The following is a 26,002-nucleotide window of genomic DNA, read 5'->3' as shown; positions in this document are numbered from 1 at the left end:
TATCAACTTTCAGCATATCTATGCATCTGCGACATGTTATGAATTAGTGCAATGAATATTAAACGCATGCGTAATAATTTTCCCAGAAGAAAAACCACCGTGCTAGTACGCGCGCAACCTCATGAAAGAGTTGGAAATCTGAGATTCACATGAGTATTTTGTTTTCCAGCTTATATTTGTATGAAATGAAAACAAATATTCAAATGTGAATCACAAACACATTCTTGGATTTCATAAAAAGCTATACTGTCGGCTATTGGTGTTCTGCCCACCACGGATATCGTAATATGATTTCTAATCCTCTCAGAGTCAGAGAGTATTTAAAGAACTTAACATAAATATCAGATCTTCTGATCAGAAAAAAACAAAAAAAAAAACCATCAACCAGAATATTATCTCACGTCTGTTTCACTACAAGATAACGAGAAAACACTTTCAACTGAGATACTAAGTGTCGCCCTCTAGTGTATGCAATAAAAGCTTTCTGTCCTGCAAAATGGACAGCAAACGCTCACACGGGAAACAAAAACAACGATAAAAAATGTTCTTTGCAGTAAACGAAATAACAATTCGGTCTCAGGTCATGTTCTTTTTTCCCAATTTGGAAAAAAAAAATTTACGTGATAGAAAAAAATATATATATATATTATTATTGAAGTCTCAGTAGCTGAATTATGGAAGAACCATCATTAAAACCAAAACAACTTTTATGAATTTTAAATTCGCAAGCCTGCGTTATTTTGTGCATACCTGTGCAAGCTGTTAAACTAAAAGGCAAAAACACAAGAGCAGCTACCGCCAATTCTTGGGAAACCCTTGTCGAATAACGGAATTTGACCTTCACTCTAATAACGCACCCACGTTCACGTTTTTATAGCAACCGGAAGCAAACCATAAAAGCTTGGATCCACAGTACGGGGAGGCACACTATATATCAAGGTTTGGATAAGAATTACAAGGAAAATAACCATAACATTTAGGATACTGTCCCCTTGCATTTCTAGATAGGATTACACTATACCTACCGTTATTTATGTGCAAAAACGGCTCGTTTGGGCTGAGAAAACACTTTTACATAGAAGAGCGAACAACGTTTCGACCTTCTTCGGTCATCGTCAGGTTCTTTGTGAACATATGATCACACTATAACTACGGTTATTTACTATTGGTGATATAACATTTTGTACATACGATCACACTATAACTACAGTTATTTACTATTGGTGAAGTAACATTTTGTACATATGATCACACTATACCTACCGTTATTTACTATTGGTGAAATAACATTTTGTACATACGATCACACTATAACTACGGTTATTTACTATTGGTGAAGTAACATTTTGTACATATGATCACACTATACCTACCGTTATTTACTATTGGTGAAATAACATTTTGTACATACGATCACACTATAACTACAGTTATTTACTATTGGTGAAGTAACATTTTGTACATATGATCACACTGTAACTACGGTTATTTAATATTGGTTAAGTAACATTTTGTACATATGATCACACTATAACTACAGTTATTTACTATTGGTTAAGTAACATTTTGTACATAAGATCACACTATAACTACGGTTATTTACTACTGGTTAAGTAACATTTTGTACATACGATCACACTATAACTACGGTTATTTACTATTGGTGAAGTAACATTTTGTACATACGATCACACTATACCTACCGTTATTTACTATTGGTGAAATAACATTTTGTACATACGATCACACTATAACTACGGTTATTTACTATTGGTGAAATAACATTTTGTACATACGATCACACTATAACTACGGTTATTTACTATTGGTGAAGTAACATTTTGTACATATGATCACACTATACCTACCGTTATTTACTATTGGTTAAGTAACATTTTGTACATATGATCACACTGTAACTACGGTTATTTACTATTGATGAAGTAACATTTTGTACATACGATCACACCATAACTACGGTTATTTACTATTGGTGAAGTAACATTTTGTACATATGATCACACTATACCTACCGTTATTTACTATTGGTGAAATAACATTTTGTACATACGATCACACTAAAACTACGGTTATTTACTATTGGTGAAGTAACATTTTGTACATATGATCACACTATACCTACCGTTATTTACTATTGGTGAAATAACATTTTGTACATACGATCACACTATAACTACAGTTATTTACTATTGGTGAAGTAACATTTTGTACATATGATCACACTGTAACTACGGTTATTTACTATTGGTTAAGTAACATTTTGTACATATGATCACACTATAACTACAGTTATTTACTATTGGTTAAGTAACATTTTGTACATAAGATCACACTATAACTACGGTTATTTACTACTGGTTAAGTAACATTTTGTACATACGATCACACTATAACTACGGTTATTTACTATTGGTGAAGTAACATTTTGTACATATGATCACACTATACCTACCGTTATTTACTATTGGTGAAATAAAATTTTGTACATACGATCACACTATAACTACGGTTATTTACTATTGGTGAAGTAACATTTTGTACATATGATCACACTATACCTACCGTTATTTACTATTGGTTAAGTAACATTTTGTACATATGATCACACTATACCTACCGTTATTTACTATTGGTGAAATAACATTTTGTACATACGATCACACTATAACTACGGTTATTTACTATTGGTGAAGTAACATTTTGTACATATGATCACACTATACCTACCGTTATTTACTATTGGTGAAATAACATTTTGTACATACGATCACACTATAACTACAGTTATTTACTATTGGTGAAGTAACATTTTGTACATATGATCACACTGTAACTACGGTTATTTAATATTGGTTAAGTAACATTTTGTACATATGATCACACTATAACTACAGTTATTTACTATTGGTTAAGTAACATTTTGTACATAAGATCACACTATAACTACGGTTATTTACTACTGGTTAAGTAACATTTTGTACATACGATCACACTATAACTACGGTTATTTACTATTGGTGAAGTAACATTTTGTACATATGATCACACTATACCTACGGTTATTTACTATTGGTGAAGTAACATTTTGTACATATGATCACACTATACCTACCGTTATTTACTATTGGAGAAATAACATTTTGTACATACGATCACACTATAACTACGGTTATTTACTATTGGTGAAATAACATTTTGTACATAATGATCACACTATAACTACGGTTATTTACTATTGGTGAAGTAACATTTTGTACATATGATCACACTATACCTACCGTTATTTACTATTGGTTAAGTAACATTTTGTACATATGATCACACTGTAACTACGGTTATTTACTATTGATGAAGTAACATTTTGTACATACGATCACACCATAACTACGGTTATTTACTATTGGTGAAGTAACATTTTGTACATATGATCACACTATACCTACCGTTATTTACTATTGGTGAAATAACATTTTGTACATACGATCACACTAAAACTACGGTTATTTACTCTTGGTGAAGTAACATTTTGTACATATGATCACACTATACCTACCGTTATTTACTATTGGTGAAATAACATTTTGTACATACGATCACACTATAACTACAGTTATTTACTAATGGTGAAGTAACATTTTGTACATATGATCACACTGTAACTACGGTTATTTACTATTGGTTAAGTAACATTTTGTACATATGATCACACTATAACTACAGTTATTTACTATTGGTTAAGTAACATTTTGTACATAAGATCACACTATAACTACGGTTATTTACTACTGGTTAAGTAACATTTTGTACATATGATCACACTATACCTACCGTTATTTACTATTGGTGAAATAACATTTTGTACATACGATCACACTAAAACTACGGTTATTTACTATTGGTGAAGTAACATTTTGTACATATGATCACACTGTAACTACGGTTATTTACTATTGATGAAGTAACATTTTGTACATACGATCACACCATAACTACGGTTATTTACTATTGGTGAAGTAACATTTTGTACATATGATCACACTATACCTACCGTTATTTACTATTGGTTAAGTAACATTTTGTACATATGATCACACTGTAACTACGGTTATTTACTATTGATGAAGTAACATTTTGTACATATGATCACACTATACCTACCGTTATTTACTATTGGTGAAATAACATTTTGTACATATGATCACACTATAACTACGGTTATTTACTATTGGTGAAATAACATTTTGTACATACGATCACACTATAACTACGGTTATTTACTATTGGTGAAGTAACATTTTGTACATATGATCACACTATACCTACCGTTATTTACTATTGGTTAAGTAACATTTTGTACATATGATCACACTGTAACTACGGTTATTTACTATTGATGAAGTAACATTTTGTACATACGATCACACTATAACTACGATTATTTACTATTGGTGAAGTAACATTTTGTACATATGATCACACTATACCTACCGTTATTTACTATTGGTGAAATAACATTTTGTACATACGATCACACTAAAACTACGGTTATTTACTATTGGTGAAGTAACATTTTGTACATATGATCACACTATACCTACCGTTATTTACTATTGGTGAAATAACATTTTGTACATACGATCACACTATAACTACAGTTATTTACTATTGGTGAAGTAACATTTTGTACATATGATCACACTGTAACTACGGTTATTTACTATTGGTTAAGTAAAATTTTGTACATATGATCACACTATAACTACAGTTATTTACTATTGGTTAAGTAACATTTTGTACATAAGATCACACTATAACTACGGTTATTTACTACTGGTTAAGTAACATTTTGTACATACGATCACACTATAACTACGGTTATTTACTATTGGTGAAGTAACATTTTGTACATATGATCACACTATACCTACCGTTATTTACAATTGGTGAAATAACATTTTGCACATACGATCACATTATAACTACGGTTATTTACTATTGGTGAAGTAACATTTTGTACATATGATCACACTGTAACTACGGTTATTTACTATTGATGAAGTAACATTTTGTACATATGATCACACTATACCTACGGTTATTTACTATTCGTTAAGTAACATTTTGTACATATGATCACACTATAACTACGGTTATTTACTATTGGTGAAGTAACATTTTGTACATATGATCACACTATAACTACAGTTATTTACTATTGGTGAAGTAACATTTTGTACACATGATCACACTATAACTACAGTTATTTACTATTGGTTAAGTAACATTTTGTACATATGATCACACTATACCTACGGTTACTTATTATTGGTGAAATAACATTTTGTACATAAATTTGATGAGCTTTTCTAATTCGAATTTTAAAAAAACCAGTGTACGCCATATATATAGATACATCCATTTTGTGGATTAAATAAAAACTGGTTAACATAAAACTAGTACGATCCAACTAAATAACCCAGTTAACTATAAAGATGAGATCACAAAATCTGGTACTTGATGTGTTTCTTACATAGTAAGGCAGAAATTTATTTAAAATTAAAAAGAGGTTCTTTGAAGACTCAAATAGAAATTAACCTATTCTCATATTAATGTATGATTTTTGTTTTGTCTTCGTTTCTTTTAAAGCTTCTGAGCAGATAAAACTTAGCCATACATTTGTGTTAATGTCCACCACCCTGTGTGGTATGTAAGATAGTAACATCACACTACAGTGTTAATGTATACCACCCTGTGTGGTATGTAAGTTGGTAACATCACACTACAGTGTTAATGGATACCATCCTGTCTGGTATGTAAGATAGTAACATCACACTACAGTGTTAATGTATACCACCCTGTCTGGTATGTAAAATAGTAACATCACACTACAGTGTTAATATATACCATCCTCTCTGGTATGTAAGATAGTAACATCACACTACAGTGTTAATGGATACCATCCTCTCTGGTATGTAAGATAGTAACATCACGCTACAGTGTTAATGTATACCACCCTGTCTGGTATGTAAGATAGTAACATCACACTACAGTGTTAATGTATACCACCCTGTCTGGTATGTAAGATAGTAACATCACACTACAGTGTTAATGTATACCATCCTCTCTGGTATGTAAGATAGTAACATCACACTACAGTGTTAATGTATACCACCCTGTCTGGTATGTAAGTTAGTAACATCACACTACAGTGTTAATGTATACCATCCTGTCTGGTATGTAAGATAGTAACATCACACTACAGTGTTAATGTATACCACCTTGTCTGGTATGTAACATAGTAACATCACACTACAGTGTTAATGTATACCACCCTGTCTGGTATGTAACATAGTAACATCACACTACAGTGTTAATGTATACCACCCTATCTGGTATGTAAGATAGTAACATCACACTACAGTGTTAATGTATACCACCCTATCTGGTATGTAAGATAGTAACATCGCACTACAGTGTTAATGTATACCGTCCTGTCTAGTATGTAAGATAGTAACATCACACTACAGTGTTAATGTATGCCACCCTGTCTGGTATGTAAGATAATAACATCACACTACAGTGTTAATGTATGCCACCCTGTCTGGTATGTAAGATAGTAACATCACACTACAGTGTTAATGCATACCACCCTATCTGAAATGTAAGATAGTAACACCACACTACAGTGTTAATGTATACCACCTTGTCTGGTATGTAAGATAGTAACATCACACTACAGTGATAATGTATACCACCCTGTCTGGTATGTAAGATAGTAACACCACACTACAGTGTTAATGTATACCACCCTATCTGGTATGTAAGATAGTAACATCACACTACAGTGTTAATGTATACCACCCTGTCTGGTATGTAAGATAGTAACATCACACTACAGAGTTAATGCATACCACCCTATCTGAAATGTAAGATAGTAACATCACACTACAGTGTTAATGTATACCATCCTGTCTGGTATGTAAGATGGTAACATCACACTACAGTGCTAATGTATACCACCCTGTCTGGTATGTAAGATGGTAACATCACACTACAGTGTTAATGCATACCACCCTATCTGAAATGTAAGATAGTAACATCACACTACAGTGTTAATGTATACCACCCTATCTGCAATGTAAGATAGCAACATCACACTACAGTGTTAATGTATACCATCCTGTCTAGTATGTAAGATAGCAACATCACACAACAGTGTTAATGCATACCACCCTATCTGAAATGTAAGATAGTAACATCACACTACAGTGTTAATGTATACCACCCTGTCTGGTATGTAAGATAGTAACATCACACTACAGTTAATGTATACCACCCTGTCTGATATGTAAGATAGTAACATCACACTACAGTGTTAATGTATACCATCCTGTCTGGTATGTAAGATGGTAACTTCACACTACAGTTTTAATGGATACCATCCTGTCTGGTATGTAAGATGGTAACATCACACTACAGTGTTAATGCATACCACCCTATCTGAAATGTAAGATAGTAACATCACACTACAGTGTTAATGTATACCACCCTGTCTGGTATGTAAGATAGTTACATCACACTACAGTGTTATGTATACCACCCTATCTGCAATGTAAGATAGCAACATCACACTACAGTGTTAATGTATACCATCCTGTCTAGTATGTAAGATAGCAACATCAAACAACAGTGTTAATGCATACCACCCTATCTGAAATTTAAGATAGTAACATCACACTACAGTGTTAATGTATACCACCCTGTCTGGTATGTAACATAGTAACATCACACTACAGTGTTAATGTATACCACCCTGTCTGGTATGTAACATAGTAACATCACACTACAGTGTTAATGTATACCACCCTATCTGGTATGTAAGATAGTAACATCGCACTACAGTGTTAATGGATACCATCCTGTCTGGTATGTAAGATAGTAACATAACACTACAGTGTTAATGTATACCACCCTGTCTGGTATGTAAGATAGTAACATCACACTACAGTGTTAATGTATACCATCCTCTCTGGTATGTAAGATAGTAACATCACACTACAGTGTTAATGTATACCACCCTGTCTGGTATGTAAGTTAGTAACATCACACTACAGTGTTAATGTATACCATCCTGTCTGGTATGTAAGATAGTAACATCACACTACAGTGTTAATGTATACCACCCTGTCTGGTATCTAACATAGTAACATCACACTACAGTGTTAATGTATACCACCCTGTCTGGTATGTAACATAGTAACATCACACTATAGTGTTAATGTATACCACCCTATCTGGTATGTAAGATAGTAACATCACACTACAGTGTTAATGTATACCACCCTATCTGGTATGTAAGATAGTAACATCGCACTACAGTGTTAATGTATACCGTCCTGTCTAGTATGTAAGATAGTAACATCACACTACAGTGTTAATGTATACCACCCTATCTGGTATGTAAGATAGTAACATCACACTACAGTGTTAATGTATACCATCATGTCTGGTATGTAAGATAGTAACATCACACTACAGTGTTAATGGATACCATCCTGTCTGGTATGTAAGATAGTAACATCACACTACAGTGTTAATGTATACCATCCTCTCTGGTATGTAAGATAGTAACATCACACTACAGTGTTAATGGATACCATCCTGTCTGGTATGTAAGATAGTAACATCACACTACAGTGTTAATGTATACCACCCTGTCTGGTATGTAAGATAGTAACATCACACTACAGTGTTAATGTATACCATCCTGTCTGGTATGTAAGATAGTAACATCACACTACAGTGTTAATGTATACCACCCTGTCTGGTATGTAACATAGTAACATCACACTACAGTGTTAATGTATACCACCCTGTCTGGTATGTAACATAGTAACATCACACTACAGTGTTAATGTATACCACCCTATCTGGTATGTAAGATAGTAACATCGCACTACAGTGTTAATGTATACCGTCCTGTCTAGAATGTAAGATAGTAACATCGCACTACAGTGTTAATGTATACCGTCCTGTCTAGTATGTAAGATAGTAACATCACACTACAGTGTTAATGTATACCACCCTGTCTGGTATGTAAGATAGTAACATCACACTACAGTGTTAATGCATACCACCCTATCTGAAATGTAAGATAGTAACATCACACTACAGTGTTAATGTATACCACCCTATCTGAAATGTAAGATAGTAACACCACACTACAGTGTTAATGTATACCACCTTGTCTGGTATGTAAGATAGTAACATCACACTACAGTGTTAATGTATACCACCCTGTCTGGTATGTAAGATAGTAACACCACACTACAGTGTTAATGCATACCACCCTATCTGAAATGTAAGATAGTAACACCACACTACAGTGTTAATGTATACCACCTTGTCTGGTATGTAAGATAGTAACATCACACTACAGTGATAATGTATACCACCCTGTCTGGTATGTAAGATAGTAACACCACACTACAGTGTTAATGTATACCACCCTATCTGGTATGTAAGATAGTAACATCACACTACAGTGTTAATGTATACCACCCTGTCTGGTATGTAAGATAGTAACATCACACTACAGAGTTAATGCATACCACCCTATCTGAAATGTAAGATAGTAACATCACACTACAGTGTTAATGTATACCATCCTGTCTGGTATGTAAGATGGTAACATCACACTACAGTGCTAATGTATACCACCCTGTCTGGTATGTAAGATGGTAACATCACACTACAGTGTTAATGCATACCACCCTATCTGAAATGTAAGATAGTAACATCACACTACAGTGTTAATGTATACCACCCTATCTGCAATGTAAGATAGCAACATCACACTACAGTGTTAATGTATACCATCCTGTCTAGTATGTAAGATAGCAACATCACACAACAGTGTTAATGCATACCACCCTATCTGAAATGTAAGATAGTAACATCACACTACAGTGTTAATGTATACCACCCTGTCTGGTATGTAAGATAGTAACATCACACTACAGTTAATGTATACCACCCTGTCTGATATGTAAGATAGTAACATCACACTACAGTGTTAATGTATACCATCCTGTCTGGTATGTAAGATGGTAACTTCACACTACAGTTTTAATGGATACCATCCTGTCTGGTATGTAAGATGGTAACATCACACTACAGTGTTAATGCATACCACCCTATCTGAAATGTAAGATAGTAACATCACACTACAGTGTTAATGTATACCACCCTGTCTGGTATGTAAGATAGTTACATCACACTACAGTGTTATGTATACCACCCTATCTGCAATGTAAGATAGCAACATCACACTACAGTGTTAATGTATACCATCCTGTCTAGTATGTAAGATAGCAACATCAAACAACAGTGTTAATGCATACCACCCTATCTGAAATTTAAGATAGTAACATCACACTACAGTGTTAATGTATACCACCCTGTCTGGTATGTAACATAGTAACATCACACTACAGTGTTAATGTATACCACCCTGTCTGGTATGTAACATAGTAACATCACACTACAGTGTTAATGTATACCACCCTATCTGGTATGTAAGATAGTAACATCACACTACAGTGTTAATGGATACCATCCTGTCTGGTATGTAAGATAGTAACATAACACTACAGTGTTAATGTATACCACCCTGTCTGGTATGTAAGATAGTAACATCACACTACAGTGTTAATGTATACCATCCTCTCTGGTATGTAAGATAGTAACATCACACTACAGTGTTAATGTATACCACCCTGTCTGGTATGTAAGTTAGTAACATCACACTACAGTGTTAATGTATACCATCCTGTCTGGTATGTAAGATAGTAACATCACACTACAGTGTTAATGTATACCACCCTGTCTGGTATCTAACATAGTAACATCACACTACAGTGTTAATGTATACCACCCTGTCTGGTATGTAACATAGTAACATCACACTACAGTGTTAATGTATACCACCCTATCTGGTATGTAAGATAGTAACATCACACTACAGTGTTAATGTATACCACCCTATCTGGTATGTAAGATAGTAACATCACACTACAGTGTTAATGTATACCACCCTGTCTGGTATGTAAGATAGTAACATCACACTACAGTGTTAATGTATACCACCCTATCTGGTATGTAAGATAGTAACATCACACTACAGTGTTAATGTATACCATCATGTCTGGTATGTAAGATAGTAACATCACACTACAGTGTTAATGGATACCATCCTGTCTGGTATGTAAGATAGTAACATCACACTACAGTGTTAATGTATACCATCCTCTCTGGTATGTAAGATAGTAACATCACACTACAGTGTTAATGGATACCATCCTGTCTGGTATGTAAGATAGTAACATCACACTACAGTGTTAATGTATACCACCCTGTCTGGTATGTAAGATAGTAACATCACACTACAGTGTTAATGTATACCATCCTGTCTGGTATGTAAGATAGTAACATCACACTACAGTGTTAATGTATACCACCCTGTCTGGTATGTAAGATAGTAACATCACACTACAGTGTTAATGTATACCACCCTGTCTGGTATGTAAGATAGTAACATCACACTACAGTGTTAATGTATACCACCCTATCTGGTATGTAAGATAGTAACATCACACTACAGTGTTAATGTATACCACCCTGTCTGGAATGTAAGATAGTAACATCGCACTACAGTGTTAATGTATACCACCCTGTCTGGTATGTAAGATAGTAACATCACACTACAGTGTTAATGTATACCACCCTGTCTGGTATGTAAGATAGTAACATCACACTACAGTGTTAATGCATACCACCCTATCTGAAATGTAAGATAGTAACATCACACTACAGTGTTAATGTATACCACCCTATCTGAAATGTAAGATAGTAACACCACACTACAGTGTTAATGTATACCACCTTGTCTGGTATGTAAGATAGTAACATCACACTACAGTGTTAATGTATACCACCCTGTCTGGTATGTAAGATAGTAACACCACACTACAGTGTTAATGCATACCACCCTATCTGAAATGTAAGATAGTAACATCACACTACAGTGTTAATGCATACCACCCTATCTGAAATGTAAGATAGTAACATCACACTACAGTGTTAATGTATACCATCCTGTCTGGTATGTAAGATAGTAACATCACACTACAGTGTTAATGTATACCACCCTATCTGGTATGTAAGATAGTAACATCACTCTACAGTGTTAATGTACACCACCCTGTCTGGTATGTAAGATAGTAACATCACACTACAGAGTTAATGTATACCACCCTATCTGGTATGTAAGATAGTAACATCACACAACAGTGTTAATGCATACCACCCTATCTAAAATGTAAGATAGTAACATCACACTACAGTGTTAATGTATACCACCCTGTCTAGTATGTAAGATGTTAACATCACACTACAGTGTTAATGTCCACCACCCTGTCTGGTATGTAAGATAGTAACATCACACTACAGTGTTAATGCATACCACCCTGTCTGGTATGTAAGATAGTAACATCACACTACAGTGTTAATGCATACCACCCTATCTGAAATGTAAGATAGTAACATCACACTACAGTGTTAATGTATACCACCCTATCTGAAATGTAAGATAGTAACATCACACTACAGTGTTAATGTATACCATCCTCTCTGGTATGTAAGATAGTAACATCACACTACAGTGTTAATGGATACCATCCCGTCTGGTATGTAAGATAGCAACATCACACTACAGTGTTAATGTATACCATCCTGTCTGGTATGTAAGATAGTAACATCACACTACAGTGTTAATGTATACCACCCTGTCTGGTATGTAACATAGTAACATCACACTACAGTGTTAATGTATACCATCCTGTCTGGTATGTAAGATAGTAACATCGCACTACAGTGTTAATGTATACCGTCCTGTCTAGAATGTAAGATAGTAACATCGCACTACAGTGTTAATGTATACCGTCCTGTCTAGTATGTAAGATAGTAACATCACACTACAGTGTTAATGTATACCACCCTGTCTGGTATGTAAGATAGTAACATCACACTACAGTGTTAATGCATACCACCCTATCTGAAATGTAAGATAGTAACATCACACTACAGTGTTAATGTATACCACCCTATCTGAAATGTAAGATAGTAACACCACACTACAGTGTTAATGTATACCACCTTGTCTGGTATGTAAGATAGTAACATCACACTACAGTGTTAATGTATACCACCCTGTCTGGTATGTAAGATAGTAACATCACACTACAGTGTTAATGCATACCACCCTATCTGAAATGTAAGATAGTAACATCACACTACAGTGTTAATGCATACCACCCTATCTGAAATGTAAGATAGTAACATCACACTACAGTGTTAATGTATACCATCCTGTCTGGTATGTAAGATAGTAACATCACACTACAGTGTTAATGTATACCACCCTATCTGGTATGTAAGATAGTAACATCACTCTACAGTGTTAATGTACACCACCCTGTCTGGTATGTAAGATAGTAACATCACACTACAGAGTTAATGTATACCACCCTATCTGGTATGTAAGATAGTAACATCACACAACAGTGTTAATGCATACCACGCTATCTAAAATGTAAGATAGTAACATCACACTACAGTGTTAATGTATACCACCCTGTCTGGTATGTAAGATGTTAACATCACACTACAGTGTTAATGTCCACCACCCTGTCTGGTATGTAAGATAGTAACATCACACTACAGTGTTAATGCATACCACCCTGTCTGGTATGTAAGATAGTAACATCACACTACAGTGTTAATGCATACCACCCTATCTGAAATGTAAGATAGTAACATCACACTACAGTGTTAATGTATACCACCCTATCTGAAATGTAAGATAGTAACATCACACTACAGTGTTAATGTATACCATCCTCTCTGGTATGTAAGATAGTAACATCACACTACAGTGTTAATGGATACCATCCCGTCTGGTATGTAAGATAGTAACATCACACTACAGTGTTAATGTATACCATCCTGTCTGGTATGTAAGATAGTAACATCACACTACAGTGTTAATGTATACCACCCTGTCTGGTATGTAAGATAGTAACATCACACTACAGTGTTAATGTATACCATCCTGTCTGGTATGTAAGATAGTAACATCACACTACAGTGTTAATGTATACCACCCTATCTGGTATGTAAGATAGTAACATCACACTACAGTGTTAATGTATACCACCCTGTCTGGTATGTAAGATAGTAACATCACACTACAGTGTTAATGTATACCACCCTGTCTGGTATGTAAGATAGTAACATCACACTACAGTGTTAATGCATACCACCCTATCTGAAATGTAAGATAGTCACATCACACAACAGTGTTAATGGATACCACACTACAGTGTTAATGTATACCTGTCTGGTATGTAAGATAGTAACATCACATTACAGTTAATGTATACCACCCTGTCTGGTATGTAAGATAGTAACATCACACTACAGTGTTAATGTATACCATCCTGTCTGGTATGTAAGATAGTAACATCACACTACAGTGTTAATGTATACCACCCTGTCTGGTATGTAAGATAGTAACATCACACTACAGTGTTAATGTATACCACCCTGTCTGAAATGTAAGATAGTAACATCACACTACAGTGTTAATGTATACCACCCTGTCTGGTATGTAAGATAGTAACATCACACTACAGTTAATGTATACCACCCTGTCTGGTATGTAAGATAGTAACATCACACTACAGTGTTAATGTATACCACCCTATCTCATATGTAAGATAGTAACATCACACTACAGTGTTAATGTATACCACCCTGTCTGGTATGTAAGATAGTAACATCACACTACAGTGTTAATGTATACCACCCTGTCTGGTATGTAAGATAGTAACATCACACTATAGTGTTAATGCATACCACCCTATCTGAAATGTAAGATAGTAACATCACACTACAGTGTTAATGTATACCACCCTGTCTGGTATGTAAGATAGTAACATCACACTACAGTGTTAATGTATACCACCCTGTCTGGTATGTAAGATAGTAACATCACACTACAGTGTTAATGTATACCACCCTGTCTGGTATGTAAGATAGTAACATCACACTACAGTGTTAATGTATACCACCCTGTCTGGTATGTAAGATAGTAACATCACACTACAGTGTTAATGTATACCACCCTATCTGGTATGTAAGATAGTAACATCACACTACAGTGTTAATGTATACCACCCCTATCTGGTATGTAAGATAGTAACATCACACTACAGTGTTAATGTATACCACCCTATCTGAAATGTAAGATAGTAACATCACACTACAGTGTTAATGTATACCATCCTGTCTGGTATGTAAGATAGTAACATCACACTACAGTGTTAATGTATACCACCCTGTCTGGTATGTAAGATAGTAACATCACACTACAGTGTTAATGTATACCACCCTGTCTGGTATGTAAGATAGTAACATCACACTACAGTGTTAATGTATACCACCCTCTCTGGTATGTAAGATAGTAACATCACACTACAGTGTTAATGTATACCACCCTGTCTGGTATGTAAGATAGTAACATCACACTACAGTGTTAATGTATACCACCCTGTCTGGTATGTAAGATAGTAACATCACACTACAGTGTTAATGTATACCACCCTATCTGGTATGTAAGATAGTAACATCACACTACAGTGTTAATGTATACCACCCTACAGTCTGAAATGTAAGATAGTAACATCACACTACAGTGTTAATGTATACCACCCTGTCTCGTATGTAAGATAGTAACATCACACTACAGTGTTAATGTATACCACCCTATCTGGTATGTAAGATAGTAACATCACACTACAGTGTTAATGTATACCACCCTGTCTGGTATGTAAGATAGTAACATCACACTACAGTGTTAATGTATACCACCCTATCTGGTATGTAAGATAGTAACATCACACTACAGTGTTAATGTATACCACCCTATCTGAAATGTAAGATAGTAACATCACACTACAGTGTTAATGTATACCACCCTGTCTGGTATGTAAGATAGTAACATCACACTACAGTGTTAATGTATACCACCCTATCTGAAATGTAAGATAGTAACATCACACTACAGTGTTAATGTATACCACCCTGTCTGGTATGTAAGATAGTAACATCACACTACAGTGTTAATGCATTCCACCCTATCTGAAATGTAAGATAGTAACATCACACTACAGTGTTAATGTATACCACCCTGTCTGGTATGTAAGATAGTAACATCACACTACAGTGTTAATGTATACCACCCTGTCTGGTATGTAAGATAGTAACATCACACTACAGTGTTAATGTATACCACCCTGTCTGGTATGTAAGATAGTAACATCACACTACAGTGTTAATGTATACCACCCTGTCTGGTATGTAAGATAGTAACATCACACTACAGTGTTAATGTATACCACCCTGTCTGGTATGTAAGATAGTAACATCACACTACAGTGTTAATGTATACCACCCTATCTGAAATGTAAGATAGTAACATCACACTACAGTGTTAATGTATACCACCCTGTCTGGTATGTAAGATAGTAACATCACACTACAGTGTTAATGTATACCACCCTGTCTGGTATGTAAGATAGTAACATCACACTACAGTGTTAATGTATACCACCCTATCTGGTATGTAAGATAGTAACATCACACTACAGTGTTAATGTCCACCACCCTGTCTGGTATGTAAGATAGTAACATCACACTACAGTGTTAATGTATACCACCCTGTCTGGTATGTAAGATAGTAACATCACACTACAGTGTTAATGTCCACCACCCTGTCTGGTATGTAAGATAGTAACATCACACTACAGTGTTAATGTATACCACCCTGTCTGGTATGTAAGATAGTAACATCACACTACAGTGTTAATGCATACCACCCTATCTGAAATGTAAGATAGTAACATCACACTACAGTGTTAATGTATACCACCCTGTCTGGTATGTAAGATAGTAACATCACACTACAGTTAATGTATACCACCCTGTCTGGTATGTAAGATAGTAACATCACACTACAGTGTTAATGTATACCATCCTGTCTGGTATGTAAGATAGTAACATCACACTACAGTGTTAATGTATACCACCCTGTCTGGTATGTAAGATAGTAACATCACACTACAGTGTTAATGCATACCACCCTATCTGAAATGTAAGATAGTAACATCACACTACAGTGTTAATGTATACCACCCTGTCTGGTATGTAAGATAGTAACATCACACTACAGTTAATGTATACCACCCTGTCTGGTATGTAAGATAGTAACATCACACTACAGTGTTAATGCATACCACCCTATCTGAAATGTAAGATAGTAACATCACACTACAGTGTTAATGTATACTACCCTATCTGGTATGTAAGATGGTAACATCACACTACAGTGTTAATGTATACCACCCTATCTGGTATGTAAGATAGTAACATCACACTACAGTGTTAATGTATACCACCCTGTCTGGTATGTAAGATAGTAACATCACACTACAGTGTTAATGTCCACCACCCTGTCTGGTATGTAAGATAGTAACATCACACTACAGTGTTAATGTATACCACCCTGTCTGGTATGTAAGATAGTAACATCACACTACAGTGTTAATGTATACCACCCTATCTGAAATGTAAGATAGTAACATCACACTACAGTGTTAATGTATACCACCCTGTCTGGTATGTAAGATAGTAACATCACACTACAGTGTTAATGTATACCACCCTGTCTGGTATGTAAGATAGTAACATCACACTACAGTGTTAATGCATACCACCCTATCTGAAATGTAAGATAGTAACATCACACTACAGTGTTAATGTATACTACCCTATCTGGTATGTAAGATGGTAACATCACACTACAGTGTTAATGTATACCACCCTATCTGGTATGTAAGATAGTAACATCACACTACAGTGTTAATGTCCACCACCCTGTCTGGTATGTAAGATAGTAACATCACACTACAGTGTTAATGTATACCATCCTGTCTGGTATGTAAGATAATAACATCACACTACAGTGTTAATGTATACCACCCTATCTGAAATGTAAGATAGTAACATCACACTACAGTGTTAATGCATACCACCCTATCTGAAATGTAAGATAGTAACATCACACTACAGTGTTAATGTATACCACCCTATCTGGTATGTAAGATAGTAACATCACACTACAGTGTTAATGTATACCACCCTATCTGGTATGTAAGATAGTAACATCACACTACAGTGTTAATGTCCACCACCCTGTCTGGTATGTAAGATAGTAACATCACACTACAGTGTTAATGTATACCATCCTGTCTGGTATGTAAGATAGTAACATCACACTACAGTGTTAATGTATACCACCCTATCTGAAATGTAAGATAGTAACATCACACTACAGTGTTAATGTATACCACCCTGTCTGGTATGTAAGATGGTAACATCACACTACAGTGTTAATGTATACCACCCTATCTGAAATGTAAGATAGTAACATCACACTACAGTGTTAATGTATACCACCCTCTCTGGTATGTAAGATAGTAACATCACACTACAGTGTTAATGTCCACCACCCTGTCTGGTATGTAAGATAGTAACATCACACTACAGTGTTAATGTATACCATCCTGTCTGGTATGTAAGATAGTAACATCACACTACAGTGTTAATGTATACCACCCTATCTCATATGTAAGATAGTAACATCACACTACAGTGTTAATGTATACCACCCTGTCTGGTATGTAAGATAGTAACATCACACTACAGTGTTAATGTATACCACCCTGTCTGGTATGTAAGATAGTAACATCACACTATAGTGTTAATGCATACCACCCTATCTGAAATGTAAGATAGTAACATCACACTACAGTGTTAATGTACACCACCCTGTCTAGTATGTAAGATAGTAACATCACACTACAGTGTTAATGTATACCACCCTGTCTGGTATGTAACATAGTAACATCACACTACAGTGTTAATGTATACCACCCTGTCTGGTATGTAACATAGTAACATCACACTACAGTGTTAATGTATACCACCCTATCTGGTATGTAAGATAGTAACATCGCACTACAGTGTTAATGTATACCGTCCTGTCTAGTAGGTAAGATAGTAACATCGCACTACAGTGTTAATGTATACCGTCCTGTCTAGTATGTAAGATAGTAACATCACACTACAGTGTTAATGTATGCCACCCTGTCTGGTATGTAAGATAGTAACATCACACTACAGTGTTAATGCATACCACCCTATCTGAAATGTAAGATAGTAACATCACACTACAGTGTTAATGTATACCACCTTGTCTGGTATGTAAGATAGTAACATCACACTACAGTGTTAATGTATACCACCCTGTCTGGTATGTAAGATAGTAACATCACACTACAGTGTTAATGCATACCACCCTATCTGAAATGTAAGATAGTCACATCACACAACAGTGTTAATGGATACCATCCTGTCTGGTATGTAAGATAGTAACATCACACTACAGTGTTAATGTATACCACCCTGTCTGGTATGTAAAATAGTAACATCACACTACAGTGTTAATGTATACCATCCTCTCTGGTATGTAAGATAGTAACATCACACTACAGTGTTAATGTATACCACCCTGTCTGGTATGTAAGATAGTAACATCACACTACAGTGTTAATGTATACCACCCTGTCTGGTATGTAAGATAGTAACATCACACTACAGTGTTAATGCATACCACCCTATCTGAAATGTAAGATAGTAACATCACACTACAGTGTTAATGTATACCACCCTATCTGAAATGTAAGATAGTAACATCACACTACAGTGTTAATGTATACCACCCTGTCTGGTATGTAAGATAGTAACATCACACTACAGTGTTAATGCATACCACCCTATCTGAAATGTAAGATAGTAACATCACACTACAGTGTTAATGTATACTACCCTATCTGGTATGTAAGATGGTAACATCACACTACAGTGTTAATGTATACCACCCTATCTGGTATGTAAGATAGTAACATCACACTACAGTGTTAATGTCCACCACCCTGTCTGGTATGTAAGATAGTAACATCACACTACAGTGTTAATGTATACCATCCTGTCTGGTATGTAAGATAATAACATCACACTACAGTGTTAATGTATACCACCCTATCTGAAATGTAAGATAGTAACATCACACTACAGTGTTAATGTATACCACCCTGTCTGGTATGTAAGATGGTAACATCACACTACAGTGTTAATGTATACCACCCTATCTGAAATGTAAGATAGTAACATCACACTACAGTGTTAATGTATACCACCCTCTCTGGTATGTAAGATAGTAACATCACACTACAGTGTTAATGTCCACCACCCTGTCTGGTATGTAAGATAGTAACATCACACTACAGTGTTAATGTATACCATCCTGTCTGGTATGTAAGATAGTAACATCACACTACAGTGTTAATGTATACCACCCTATCTCATATGTAAGATAGTAACATCACACTACAGTGTTAATGTATACCACCCTGTCTGGTATGTAAGATAGTAACATCACACTACAGTGTTAATGTATACCACCCTGTCTGGTATGTAAGATAGTACCATCACACTACAGTGTTAATGTATACCACCCTGTCTAGTATGTAAGATAGTACCATCACACTACAGTGTTAATGTATACCACCATGTCTAGTATGTAAGATAGTAACATCACACTACAGTGTTTATATCAGATTCAATATGCCTGATATGTATGTCTGATGAGTGAACTGAGAATGAAACAAGACACTGCTGAAGTAAACTGAACGTTGCTTACTTGTTGAAACTGAAAAATGGTTATCATGCTGTATTTAGATGTTCACATGAAGAGCTGGAAGGGCAAAATGTTGGTTCCTCTCAAAAATTGTAACAAAGTTTCTAAAAATGCCAAAACTGCATGAATAATATACATTATTTTTACATCTATCCAATCAGAAACAAAACAGCAGCTAGATTCCTTGAATGGTCAAGTTAAGAAAAAGTAGCACTTCAAGTTTAGAACACAATGTTTGTTTTGAATTTTGTGCAAAGCTACACAAGGGCTATCTGTGCTAGCCACCCCTAATTTAGCAGTGTCAGAGTAGAGGGAAGGCAGCTAGTAATCACCACCCACTGCCAACTTTTGGGCTACTCTTTTACCAATGAACAGTGGGACTGACCCTCATATTATAACACCCAAGGGCTGAAAGGGCAAGCATGTTTGGTGCGATGGAGATTCGAACCCATAACCCTCAGATTACTAGTCGAACGCCTTAGCCCACCTGGCCATACCGAGCCAGATGATGATGTCAACAAGGTTTTGTCTAAAATTAGAACTACGAGAAATTTAAGAATTCCATATATATGGAATATATATGCCATGGGAAGTAGTATATCCAGTGTCCACATTATTTGTTTTCAGTATCAAAAAGGTTAAGGACATTTTCAAAAAGAGTAAACAATTATCTTCATATTAAAAACCAAATGAGAAATTGCTTCTATATTAGCTCTCACTGTTTTAAGTAAAAATAGCAAGAGCCAACAGAAAAACAATTACTGGCACAACAACTGTATTAGGTTTTACCTATTAGAATCATGTTCCCTCTTCACAACCAGAATTTCTATTTTAAAATTAACACTGCACAAATCTAAGATCAACCATTAGCAAATAAGAAAAAGCTAACCAATCCACAACTTAAAAACATACAAGGAATTTCTACACACAGTTAATGTTTTAAACACACATCATATGAAGTCAACTTTTCACCATGTTAAGTGTGTATAAAAAGCAAGTTAGCCACAGAAAATTAATGGTATAAACACAAATAGCAATATTCAGCAATATTTAACATTGTTACAAGTTTCTACTCTTGGATAGACTCATTTTGACCATCTGGTAAAAATAATGTAAAGGTCAGTATGATAGAGATCACTAGGACATGTATGCATTTAAAAAGAAACCAGAGAACACTTTAGATAGCAGATGTGAATTTGATAGGAACCTAGATGATCTAGTGGGATCCATATGGGCTCCATCATTTTCAGATGTGATAATAAAAAGAATGTTGCACTGGTGAAATTTCATGGGAATGTTGAATTTTTTATTATTTCCTTATGTAATAAGAGAACACATGACTACTTTATTTATTTATAATACATTTGTATACGATAATGCGTGATTCTAAACCACATGCTGAGTACCTATGGTAGTTTGTGACAAATACCATCTAGAGCATACTTGGGTATACAGAGCCACAACATGTACCTAAGTACACGTTTCTGAAACATTCTGGAATTATATCTGGTGGATAAACATCCTAATGTATTTCATTATACATGGACCATATCTTAGCAGTCCATAAAAAAAAATACAAATTATGGCAAATGTATGGGAGATATTCATTATGGTAACACCAGTTATTAAGGCATTAGTATTTTTGCCATTGCTTACAGATTTAGGAGACTACAGCATTCAGATGTTTTAAGTTACAATACATGAAAAGACAAATATTTTACAGACCCAGAATTACTATAATAATAATTTGCAAAAATACCCTCATTATTACCAAGACAGCATTTTAGTTAACCAGCAACAGGTATTTCTAAAGATTCAGTATAATCTGTTTATACTTTCTCTCATTGCTAAGAGATTAAAAGTGACAAAACTTTATATATCAGAAACAAGAATTATAAATTTTAAAGTAGTTTACCATTTTAAGTTAAGACTTGCACAGCAACTAGACGATGGTTTTAAGTTAAGAGTAACAAAGCAGAAGTCACAATGGTAGAAGAAAGAAAAATACTGAACAACAATGAACCCCAAAATGTACAGGTTTGTGCTGTAGGCACGTTAAAATTACGATGATTTAATGTACAGGTTCGTGCTGTAGACCCATGTTAAAATTACGATGATTTAATGTACAGGTTCATGCTGTAGACACGTTAAAATTATGGTGATTTTTTCTCTTTTTTACCTGGTGATAATTAAAAAAATGAGGAGATAAAAATAGAACAATTTACAATATATGGATATATAACATTTTCCAATCAAATTTTTAACATATCCTTTAACTTTTCATAACTGTACATGACATTTTCATTTGAAAAAAAACAAATTTGACTCCAAAAACTTTTTACTATAAAAAAATATATAAATCTTACAGTAAACATGACCTACAATAGGTCTTACCTTACATAATGTATCTATGATAAAGGAATTCTACAGGTGTTTATTTAAACTGTAAAAAACTTCAAATGTTTTTGATGCAAAGATGGACTTTACATATATACTACTGAGTAAAGACTACCTTAAAAAATGACAGGCAGGAAAACTGACAAGATACCTGTTACTTAGCAAAATATCCCATTTAAAGTCCTACCAAATGACTGCTATGTTAAATATATGTACACAAAGGAAATGTAATTACTAAATGTTTTCAAGTATATCTTCAAAATCTTACCAGTAGAACCAACAAAACAGTTTGAGAGAAGCTTACATGGACAAACACTGAGTGAATCTTACATGAATAAATACTGAGGGAAAACAATATGGACAAACACTAAGTGAATCTTACATTAATAAATACTGAGGAATTCCAATATGGATAAACACCGAGTGAATCTTACATTAATAACTACCGAGTGAATCTGATGTGGATAAATACAGAGAACCTTGTACAAACAGACACTGAGTGATTTTTATGTGAATGAAATGTTTATAAATCTTCACAAGATATAAAAAGTTACACAAGTTTAAGGTGACACTGAGTGATTTTTATGTGAATGAAATGTTTATAAATCTTCACAAGATATAATAAGTTACACAAGTTTAAGGTGACACTGAGTGATTTTTATGTGAATGAAATGTTTATAAATCTTCACAAGATATAAGAAGTTACACAAGTTTAAGGTCAATGTTGAATGATTTCGTACATGAAAAGTACAAACTTTGAAAAACATATGAAGGCTGAATGTTGCATAGACAAGATTTTATCTCGATAATTGAAACAGCTTAACTAACAAAACTGTTTGTCAGCAAGTCTAAATTATCCCAAAGGTTTATTGAAAAATAAGGCATCATTTTAAATTTTTCAATACAGTATCAGAGTCACATTGTTTGATGAACAAACACCTTTCTCAAAATTGTTTTTATATATAATCCACAAACTAACAATAACACTAATCATACAATAAAAAGTCACATATCAAACATAATAAATAATTATTATGAACAAAGATATTATGAGGAAGCCAAATGTTTGAACTGTCACTCAGTGCATTTATGAGTATTTCTTGCAGAAACCTTAGATTTTTATCAACTTACTTCTTACTTATCCACTGTAATACTAGCTAACTTATAATAAAATTTATCAACACAAACTTCATATGGCCAGGAAATAATAAAACTATTTTAATGCTTTAATTTTCTAATGGTCATAAAAAGGCTTTTAAACTTAGCATTTCTTTTTACCATATAAATAACCAGTCTTTCACACAAACAACCTTAACGAAGAAAGACAACCAAATTAAATTTTGGAGTCGTATTTTTGGAAACAACTTTCTTTTTACTTCAAGTTAAGAGATTCAGAAAACAACATGAACGAAAGTTTTAATAACCATTGAAAGTCAAAAACTGACATTTGCAAACATTTTACAAGCTTCTGAATATACTGTCGGTTGATGTTGTTGCAACAGAAATCACCATAACGTGAATGATAACCAATGACAGAAACAAAGAAGTCACGAGATAACGCCGAACTATATAGCATATAATTTACATATGTGAAATATAAATTTAGCAAAAACTACGTAAAAACACATTAAATGATAATAACATACGACTAAATAGTGTTTTGCTCTACTCAGTATAGAGTAAGCGAGGATTTTTTTCCTAATATCATACCCACATTAAAATATTGAAATGATAACGCAACAGTACTTTTTTCGGTAGAACGCTTGTAGTTACGTATAAACATGTCGACGACGAACAGCTAGCTTGTTGGATATGAATAATCATCGATGAAACCTCAACCGTCCCAAAACTTATGGCGAACATTCACCTTTTTTAAGTTTTCTCAGTACGTATTTCAAAAACACTATAATTCAGTTGACGTTATTTAGCGAAATTCGCTTATCGTGCTATAATATAACAGTTTGGGAAAATATACATAAATTATAATATTACAAAATACCTGAAGAAATATGATCGTTAGATTTTTCGGAAGCGACGCCTGTACTGTAGTTTTACGGGAAACACTAACACGTTAATATTCATATAACAGTCAATTAGTCTGATATTTTTTATAATGATTTAACCATACCTAAGAGATGCAGTGACACTTTCTGTTTTCTTAGGTGTTGAAAGGTTGTTTATCGGGAAAATAGAGATGAAAAATTACTTAACAATTCACTTCGGAACCAATATCAAGGTGTCTTTGTCCCAACACCGGTGTTTCAATATAAAATGGAGTGCTAAGAAGTGGAAACAAGCTGCAGGCAGGAGCGCATGAGGTTTGTAACGCGTGACGTCATCATCTTTGTAAAACAATGATAGATTACTTCGGTTTTGTTTTTAAAGCTAACAATATGTATGATATATGCTTATAACTGTATTCACGTGAAGGAACTTTATAGGCATGCACGTACAGCCCAAGTTACGGTTTAAAAACTTACAAACAATAAGATACGCGTCTTATTTATTAATGCTTTTTTGTATGATTCAAAAGGTATAACTAATTTTTATTATAATTCATTAATGTGATGATTCGTTTAAAAAAACACATACAAAATTAAACTGAGAATTTATATTTTCAGTAATTACTTCATACATACTACGAAT

General features: G+C 34.4%; 1 protein-coding gene across 1 annotated transcript in view; it reads right to left on the bottom strand.

Moving 5' to 3' along the window:
- The window catches only part of LOC143226981 (bromodomain adjacent to zinc finger domain protein 2B-like), a 166,931-nt gene extending 141,622 nt beyond the window's left edge, over positions 1-25,309 (bottom strand). Inside the window, 1 exon segment of the mRNA XM_076458530.1 lies at positions 25,103-25,309. Within this exon segment, the coding sequence (XP_076314645.1) occupies positions 25,103-25,139 (37 nt within the window). The 5' untranslated portion in view covers positions 25,140-25,309.
- Positions 25,310-26,002: the final 693 nt, after the last annotated feature.

The sequence above is a fragment of the Tachypleus tridentatus genome, chromosome 9 (genome assembly GCF_004210375.1).
Source record: "Tachypleus tridentatus isolate NWPU-2018 chromosome 9, ASM421037v1, whole genome shotgun sequence".
In the NCBI taxonomy this organism is placed as follows: Eukaryota; Metazoa; Arthropoda; class Merostomata; order Xiphosura; family Limulidae; genus Tachypleus; species Tachypleus tridentatus.
This window is presented reverse-complemented; position numbering and strand designations above follow the sequence as displayed.